Source organism: Diplotaxodon limnothrissa, linkage group LG15 (genome assembly GCF_057381915.1).
Source record: "Diplotaxodon limnothrissa isolate DT_005_m linkage group LG15, D_limnothrissa_male_GT1.1, whole genome shotgun sequence".
Taxonomy (NCBI): domain Eukaryota; kingdom Metazoa; phylum Chordata; class Actinopteri; order Cichliformes; family Cichlidae; genus Diplotaxodon; species Diplotaxodon limnothrissa.
In genome coordinates this window covers 9,549,235-9,559,262 of record NC_140610.1, presented here as the reverse complement: position 1 = coordinate 9,559,262, position 10,028 = coordinate 9,549,235, and the positions used below count along the sequence as shown (strand labels likewise).

The 10,028-nt window shown below is 40.0% G+C and overlaps 1 protein-coding gene across 3 annotated transcripts in view; it reads left to right on the top strand.

The window, feature by feature from the left end:
- LOC146617029 (low density lipoprotein receptor adapter protein 1) overlaps positions 1-10,028 on the top strand; it is a 45,177-nt gene continuing 35,149 nt past the window's right edge. For all 3 annotated transcript variants that reach the window (XM_085372519.1, XM_085372521.1, XM_085372520.1), the window contains exon 1: positions 1-85. In XM_085372519.1, coding sequence (XP_085228645.1) covers positions 1-85 — 85 coding nt within the window. The remainder of the gene's footprint in view (positions 86-10,028) is intronic.

Here is a 10,028-nt window from a genome sequence, read left to right as displayed (position 1 = left end):
ATGGATGCCCTGAAATCTGCCGGCAGAGCGATTATCAAGAGCCCGGGAGTTCCGCGGCACACATGGGGAACTTCAAAACACGAAAGTGAGTGAGATGATACAAATGTTTGGAAACGGTTACAGTTTTGCAAAGATTCTTTTTTTTTTTCTTCATGTGGCGTAGCGGCAGCATCATCTGTCAGATTGGGAGTATGAAAGGAGGGCAGTGTGTGTCTCTGGCTGCTCGCAGCAAGCTAGTGGACTTGTTGTTTTATTGCTCGGGCGCTTTTGTTTGTCCTTCTGCCAAATCTAAGCGCCATAGCTGTACAGTTACAAGCTGTTTTATTATGCTGTTGACTCTGAGCTGTCACATAATAAGAAACACAAGCACAGTCCTGTCACTTTTACTGTGTGATATGGAGCTAATGCTGCCAGAAGCCCCATACCAACATAAATGGCTACTTAGAGCCAGTATTTCTTCATTACCAGTTTAAACAAGTTAAACTAAAATCTAAATAGCTGCTGTTCTTGTTTTTTAGTTAAATATATTAAAGCTTTATACTGTTTGAAACTCTGAAACATTCACTTTGGGATCTTAGGACTCTTTCTTTTCGGCATTTTCCCCATTGGATTCGCTTAATCTAGTAATATGTACAATAATTGATAGATTAATTGAGAACGCTAGCATAAGAGCTTTACAGGTTTTCCACCTAGCTGCGTTTTACAGCCATCTACACTCACCTACCACTTCATTAGGTACACCTGCTTAACTTTGCATAAATGCAAATCTGTAATCAGCCAATCACATGGCAGCAACTCAGTGCATGTAGTCAAGACAACCTGCTGAAGTTCAAAATGAGCATCTGATTGGAGAATAAGGGTGATTTAAGCGACTTGGTTGGTGCCAAACCTGCTGCTCTGAGTATTTTATAAACTGCTGATCTGTTGGGCTTTTTCCAGCAAATATCTCTTGGGTTTTATAGAGAATGGTGTGAAAATGAGAAGCTACCTAGTGAGCTGCAGTTCTCTGGGAAGTTTGCTTCAGAGGAGAATAGCTACACTGCTTTGAGCTGTTAGGATGGCAATGGTAACGTAAATGACCTTTTATTATAACAGTAAAGCACTTTTAGGGTGTGAAACAGGAGATTCACATTGTGGATGTGCAGCTGAATTAAATCTACAGGAACTGTGTGATGCTATCATGTCAACATGGACTAAAATCTCAGAGGAATGTGTCCGGCACCTTGTTGGATCTGTGACACAAAGAATTTAGGTAGCTCTGAAGGCAAAAGAGAGTCCAACCTGGCACTAAGAAGGTAAAACAAATGATGAGGTATTTTGATTCCTATATATCTATCAGATGTTCTCTGCTATCACAGGCATATTCATAACAGTGTATTATTAGTAACATACTACAATGCAATTGTAATTGTAATGCAATCTTTATTTTAATGGAAAATATTCCAAAAAAATAAATAAAAATAAGGTAAGCTATTTGTTAATTTGTAAAGTAGGTTCCTACACAGTTCGTAAACTATGATCTCATCACTTTTATATATGTAGTTATAGATAATAAACAAATAAATCCGCTGATAAATCAATACTGCAACTTTGTACTTTGTAAAATCAGGATGAACATTCGGCCATCAATCAGTAGTGAAAACTGCAGGGATTTTATAGAGATTACAATACAGATTACTGAAACACCTAATCAAAGTTAAGCATAGTCCCAGTCTGTTCCTGAGTTATGGAGCTGAATAATGCCCGTGTTTGTAGGGACACTATAATAACACAGAAAGTTGACCTTTGACCCTTTGCTTGTAAAATCTCCTCACTTCATTGTTGTATCCTGTTAGATATTTTCATGAAATCTTGTCATAAGTAGCACATTAATTCTTGAGTTACAGTCACAATGCGTTTTGGGAGGTCACAGTGACCTTGAGATGCTAATCAGTGCTCATCCTATGGTCCAAGTTCATCCTTTGGTGCTTAATGGGAAAAAAAATCAATCAAGGTGTTCAAAAAAGTGAAAATAGGTTGGGGATAAGGGCAGACTGGCAACAGCAATCAAATTGCCTCTGGCTATGACTATCTTAGTTAAAAGTAGCATGGTATTCATTTGTTGCAGGTAGAACTGAGGACTATACTAAGATTTAATCCTACTAAGATCTAATTAAAGGTCTAGGTTAGTTTTTCTGTTGAACACACTTCAGCTGTCTAATAAGATTATACAGCTACTTAAAAAATATAAAAATGAAACCAATTTTTCAGCGAGTTTCATCCACAGAGGTCGACCAATTATCATTCGACGAAGATAAATGAATATGCAACAAACACATCTTTAATAATTGAGCTGAATTTACATCATAATTCTCAGTTATTGGTTTTTCAAAAAGTTTTTTTGACCATATTCAATATGCAATGTTGCTTAAGGACAACTACAGTGCGAAGTACAGGAGGTTTTGAGTGCTGAGTGAGGGGTCAGAGCAGCAAACCTTGTCACACCATCAGTGACAGACTGCCTTGCAGCCTGCAGCCCTGCTGTAACACAAATGTGTCAAGCGCCGTCTTGAACGCTCCCTCCTCTCTGCTACTTTGCCTGTGAGCTTCCCACTGCAATAAATGGTAGCATGCTGGTTATGCTTCATCCAAAATTCCTACTTAGTGCCAGCTTTCATTAAACATGACTGATTAATTTCACAGCCAGCAAGATGTTCTTAGTTTCTTCTGCTCTGTTGGACATGTTCTACATAAATTATTGAATGCCCGAACATAAATCTGTTGGATTTGGGCTTTCATGATTGTCTCTGGTTGCTTTAAATGCATTTTGTTTCTCAGCTCGAGCACAAAATGACAGTTTTAAGTGGCGGCTTGTCTCAAATAAGTGCTTGGGTTTGTCAGCTTCTCATAACTGCTGGGCTAAAACTTTTGATTGTGCACAAACAGTGAGGGATTTAAAAAAAAAAAATCATAATTTTCCACGTCACAATACTCTGCGCATCAACCGCGCTGACTTTTGATGACAAACAAACCATCAGCGTGTCATTTTGAAAGACATCGATTGTGACACATTGTTAGCAGAAGCCCCTGCATTGTGCTTTTCTTCTCTTATTGTTGTTGCCAGTGAGAGAGATAAGAAAAGGCAGAGTGACACTGCCAGAGCAGAATCCAGCTGGATTTCGGCACCTGATGACAGAAGCAGTTTGTGTCTCAGAAACACCGCAGAGATCAGGCTGGGAAAACGTGTGAACGCAGCAGTGAGGAAACGGTGCAGGCAGTAAGAGCGGCTGTTGATATCCAGATGCTACTTAAGCAGGCAAAGTGGAGAGAGGACAGTGTCTGTATGGCAGCATGTGGCAATGCGTCAGAGCTGCCTGTCGGAATTTAAATAAGGTAACATCGCAGCCGGTTGGCACTTTCACACACATTAGGTGTGGTTAAGTTTGAAAGAGAGTGATGAATTATTTGTGTGCTGACAGCCAACTGAAAGTGCATGTGGAGCGTGGATGGTAAGTCACTGTGGATAAATAATCACTTTAAGGACAATATTTAGTTAATTTAGGTAAGAGTTGGTTTTAACCCCTTAAGCCCCAGCGCCCCCTGATACGGGGGGCAAAGGCAGGAGATCAGTTAAGCTTGGGGCTTAATAGGTTAAATGAGACTCCAGTGTGAAGGTGGAATGAGACAGAGGAATTTAATTGGATGATCACTTGTGTCTGGAGTGTTACACTGATTAATTTAATTGCCTCCTGACCTCTAATTGTCCACCACTGTAAGGTTACACTTAACTTACCGCCCCTCCCTGAGCCTGGTTCTCCCGGAGGTTTCTTCCTGCTAAAAGGGAGTTTTTCCTTCCCACTGTCGCCAAAGTGCTTGCTCATAGAGGGTCATTTGATTGTTGGATTTTTCTCTGTATGTATTATTGTAGGGTCTACCTTACAATATAAAGCACCTTGAGGCGACTGTTGTTATGATTGGCGCTATATAAATAAAATTGAATTGAAAAAACTGAATTGAATTACCCTTTTGAAATTGTGTGGTTCTCTTTTAATACACCCTATATAACAAAAAATTATTTATTTATTTTATTACAAGTGGTCAATATGTCCCCCTCTGGATATATGTCCATGTGGTAGTCAAACCCGTCCCACACTTTTGCGAGCATTTCTGGAGTCACTGTGGCCACTGCTACCTACCATCAACCATGTGAAAGTCACGAACCCCCTCTGTGAATAGCTGTGGAATTAAAGCACTTTAAAATTTTATATATATATAACATATTTATAGGTTTCTATGAAATGAGGAGTGAACACTCTTTTCATTAGTAAACCAAAAAGACAAAAACAATGCATAATAACAATTTTATTTTTAACCAGCCACCTTAATAAACCTTATTAAAATAAAGTGATCTATTTGCTCCACCTTAAATGTAGTCAGTCTTTAGTCCTTTAGCAAGTGGAAAACTGACATGTGCAGCACTTTCTAGTCGCCCACTGTGGCTGCCCATTGTCATCTGTTGAGGTCAAAGCCACTGGCAGCATGGAAGAGGACACAGCATGTACCCTGAGTACAGGCCGTCCCTTTGCATCACGTCACACAGTAGCAGTACAGACCTTTCCTGTGTCTTAGAAGTCACACACACTTGCCCTTGGCACTAAAGGATGTCCCTGCTGCATCAGTTCAAAATGCTGTGACTGGAGGAGACTGAGCTGAAGCCAAGCAAGATTGTGTAATTTGCTTTAGTATTGCATTTTATAAGTGCTTTTTGTAACGGAGCATATCTTCTTTTTTGCTGCGTAGCTGTGGGACCAATGTGAGAAGAAGAAAACAGAAGACAACAAGCATCTTTAACAAAATCTCTGGTGTCTCAAGCCCTGTGGCTTTGAAGAAACTGTCAGAATATGCAATTTGTTTCCTGTGCTTTGCAGTTTGGATCATAGCTCGATCTGAAGTTGGTGGACTCAGGAGTCATTAGGTTCAATCTCTGGCTGTGCATATAGCCCTTGGTTATATTGAACCTGACAGGGGCTTGACTGAATGTCATCCAGGAGACACTGGTGTCAGTTAACAGTGTCCTGAAGGAGCAATTATCTCTCAGTGGCTCATTAAGACTCAGGAACCCGTGACCTAGAGAGATAGCAGTGAGGAGGAAGAGGAAACATAGTCCCCCTCCACCATTAAGGAAGAATTGAGTGTCAATAAAGGGCTGAAGACCAGAATTAGTAAAGATCAATTTACAGAGGGTTCCCACGATCTGAATGTGATAAATAAGATGACGAATTAGTGACTGATTGAGCAGTCAGAGCTGTGTTAGGATCCAGAAATAAGTACTAGTAATGTAACTTTATTAGGTACTAATTACATTATATGGTGTTATCTAAGGAGCTTGCATAGACAAGCGACTGGACTTTAAGTTTCTTAAAGACAACTGAAAAAACTTCTTTAGTTTCAAGACTAAAAAAGAGCTCAGCCAGGAGGAGCTCAAAAGCACCTTGATGATTCCTAAAACTTCTGGAAAAATATTCTTTGAACCGATAAGATCAAAACTAAACTTTTTACAAGGTTTGAGTGTGGTTACATCTGCATGGAACTAACACAGCATTTTATAAAAAGACCATCATAGTACCAGTCAAACATGGTGGCGGTAGTGTGATGGTCCAGGGCTGCTTTGTTGTTTCAGAACCTAGACAGTCCATGAATTCTGCTCTCTACCAGAAAATCCTGAAGGAGAATGTCTGGCCATCAGTTCATGGCGTGAAGCTCAAGTGGAGCTTTTTAGGAAGTTATGCTGCAGGACGATGATGCAAAACACACAACATCAACAAAACAACAAAACCAAAATTATGATTGGCCTAATAAAATTCTAGATTTTATTCATGCCTAAAATAAGTTTTCATTGCACTGTAACTAAACTAAACTAGTTATATTTTAATACCAGATGTAGCCATGTGGCTATCCCTGTGTGTGATCAGGTTTTAAACATGACTCTTGACCCTGATACAGCACAACATTGGCAGTGCTAAAACTATTTATAAATTAAATAGTCAACAGCAACATGTTTTTGGAAAAAGTCAGTGTACTTGGCTTTAGATAATGCAGTCCTGACAGTAAACCAGTACAAATATGTCTGTAGACTGCATGGATTCAATGCACTGGCTACTTCAGTGTAGAGACCTGATTCATTTAACATGACATCTTTAGGAAAGGTTGTATTAGCATAAAGTACACAACCAGCACTGTCCCATTTACTGTTGCACTAAAAAACATCATCCACCCAGAAAGAGGCAAATGGAGCAAGAATAGTGCATATATTTAGTCTGATATACAGCCAGATGTTGCTGTGCTTTTGGATTTCTTCTGCTAAAAGTAGAGGCACTCTTATTTCTCTTTGCATTTACTAGGGTTCATGTATAAGCACACAGTGATTTAGAGGATCAGTTAAGCCAGTATATGCCATTAGCTGAGCTTCAGTACATCAGATGATGATTTGAGTGAGCAGATTTCCCACCTATAGTCTGCATAATTCATGTTCACGACTCCTCAGTCCCACCAGTCGCATGCTGATGATAGATTAGATGATAAAAAGCTGCTAATGAGTTTTTACAGGGCGTGCTTTAAGGCAAGAAACCTGTCTAATGGATTTTTTATTTCAAAAATTAGTACTATCTAAGTTGTGAGCTATTATTTGCAGTAAAGATTTTAAATTATTTAACCCACTGTGTGTCTAACTGAACCCACACTGTGACTGAAAATAGGATCTCATTGTGTTTCTTGTAATTTCAGCTAACGGCTTTATAAAGTCTTTGATTTAAAAAGAAATTGAACAGACATATTTTTTCTTTTTGAATGTGTTTTTTTATTTTATTTACAACCATGTTTCAAACACAAATCAGTGCTGTTTAGTTGCATAGATAACAGCAGAGATGTTTTTGTCTGAGTGTCTTTTCAAGCATTCCACTTCAGAAGGGAAATGCACGAGCTCTATCGCCCCAGCAGTCTGATTAGTGGGATTACTGTCAAAAGCACAGAGACCTATCTCACAGTTCTGCATAGCCTTTTTCCGCTACAGTTTGTTTGAATTTTTTTTCCTGCATTGTTTTATGAGGAAACTGACAAAAAATATATATATATAAATGCCATGTTGTGTTAGAAATTTTATTTTAGGCTTCTAGTAGCAAATACCCTGGTGCTTGGCGTGTGACCTTTTTAGCCATGCTTGCAGTGAGAGTCTAAAGGGACGCCTACACAGGAAGAGACTGGCAGGCATGTGGCAACCAGAGACCACAGAATGTCACTGAAATTCAGTGACTTGTAGCGACAATGGGAGAAAAAAAATGTCAGTGTCATGAAGCGGCTGGTCGCTAAATAAAACTCCTCAACTCTGAGGCAAAATAATTGAGTAATCTGAAGAGTTGTTGACTAGCAACCGGCTGTCATCACGTTCTAGATGGTGAAAAATGAAAGTATCAGTCCACTATTTTTGTTCTGGCTAAAATATCTCAATAACTACTTTATGGATGAAATGTTATTGTTCTTGGCACCCACAAGAGGATGAATCACTTTGCTGATCCAAAGCCTTTCTGTGTTATACCAGGCCATGGCACGTCAAAATTTTCCATTGTACTGTGTTCAGCTGTTTGTTAAAACAAATATCTAATCAGCCAATCACTTGGGAGCAACTCTATTCAATCAGACATGTAGACATGGTTAAGACGACCTGCTGAAGTTGAAACTGAGCATCAGAATGGAGAGGGAAGCTGATTAAAGTGACTTTGAATGGGACATGCTTGTTGGTGCCAGGCAGACTAGTTTGAGTATCTCAGAAACTGCTGATCTACTGGGACTTTCTCACAAGGCGGCTGCAGTGATGAGGACCCTGTACCTGCCTGTCGTAGTAAAGAGAGAGCTGAGTGTAAAAGCGAAGCTCTTACTTTAGCTGTCGATCTGCATTCCTACCCTCACCTATGGTCACTGTGGGTAGTGACTAAAAGAACGAGATCGCGGATACAAGCGGCAGAAATGAGCTTCCTTTGAAGCCCTCTCCCTTAGAGATAGGGTGAGAAGTAGCGAGAGGGGCTCAGAGTAGAGTCTCTGCTCCTCCACATCGAAAGGAGCCAGTTGAGGCAGTTGAGGCATCTGATAAGGATGCCCCCGGGGCGCCTCCTAGGTGAGGTGTTTCGGGCATGTCCCACCAGGAGGAGGCTCTGGGGCAGACTCAGGACATGCTGGAGAGAGTATATCTCTCGGCTGGCCTGGAAATGCTTTGGTGTTCCCCCAGACAAACTGGAGGAGGTGGCTGGGAAGAGGGAGGTCTGGACTTCTCTGCTTAGGCTGCTGCCCATGCGACCTGGCCCTGTATAAGCAGGAGAAGATGGATGAATGGGTCAGAATATGCATAAATAACATAAAATCAGGTATGCATCGTGGCTGCTGCTGCTGGTGGTGTATTGGTGTGCAAGATATATTTGGGCACATTTTGGGTCCCTCATTGCCACCTGAGCATCATTTAAATGGCTTAAAAGACAAATTAGTTCAATGTACTCAACACAGTCTCCAGATCTCAATCCAACAGAGCACCTTTGTGATGTGGTGGAACAGGAGCTTTGATGTGTGATGCTGTCATGTCAGTATTGATCAAAATCTCTTAGGAATGTTTTCAGGATCTTGTTAAATCTCATTTTTATACTAGCATGGTACAGCTAATAAATGGGGTTGGTAAGTGGCGTGCTAATTTTGTACAAACTAGCAAATATGGGCATGATCTTTGTAAAAATGTTTTGTCCACTTAACACCAGCCTGCAGGCATTGCCGCTGGGAGGATATCGGCACGCTCATTGTTTGCATTTCATTCAAAGCATTGCTTTGCCCTTAGCACAAATTTAGCTCAGAGACATAGAACTGACTGTGTAATATACTCTTTTGTTTAGTTAGTGTGCATTTTTTTTATTTCTGCCTGGTAGTATTAGATAGGGGAAGTACATTTATAAACTAGCATATCCTCCATATTTTTTGCCACTTTGCTTCATCTTCTTGTAAACCCAGTTCAGGCTGCAAAGGTGAAGTTTTGGTCTTCATTTTTCCACAGCCATGAGAATATGCAGTATTAAATGGTTTTGGGATGTTGTCACATGTGATAACCCCCTGTTTGCGGTGGATATTTTGAAACTGAAGGAAGCCTCATTCAAAGATGAGTTGTAGTATTCCACAGCGTAATAATTTCTGTATTAATACTTTAAGGTTTGATTTTTACATATGGTATTATAAATTTTTCGTGAAAGGGTGGTACAGATGTTACCTTTATGTACATTTCTATATGTTGTATCTATTTCAGCCAACATTCAGAAAGTAAATCAGATTTTTCACGACGTTGTTTGTTCGATCTTCCACATGTTGTCTTGTGCCTGTTACATTTGAAGCAAGCAGGTTTATTTTCTTCACTGGTTCACTCCACAAATATTGATTTTTAAAACCTCAGCCTCGTGTTATTAAAAACTGCAGCATATCATATTCTATATTGATTTTCTTTGTGTTGTGTTGTGGCAAGCGTAATGTTTTCTCGTGGTCCACAGTAGAATTTTTGCTATAAATGTTTATGTTTGGTAATTCATTTTTTAAAGCCTTGGGGTTATTAACAGTTTCATCCAGTACATCAGTAATGGCCAAGAGGACATGATTCACTCCCACGTGTCCCCGTTCCCCTTTATAAACAGTAACATGTGCAGCCAAACTACTGTTTTAGTGGCTTAAAGAGAGCTGAATGTTATTCTGTTATTCGATGCATTTTCTCTGGAGTGTTTTTAGCACCAGTGAAGAGAATTATGCAACAGAGAGAAACTGAGAGCCCCTATCTCGGGAGAGGTCCTTGTTCACACAGCCGCTATAATGTGCACACGCACTCACACAAATACTGCTTCCTGTTTACTGTGTGAAGTCCAAACATTTGAGTGTTCTGTCTTGTTTGATGCCTGTGACAGGTGTCTATGAAATAGGATATGCTGTCACTCCAGTGTAAGAGTCTTTATCAGCATGTTGTCGATTGTTATTCTGTG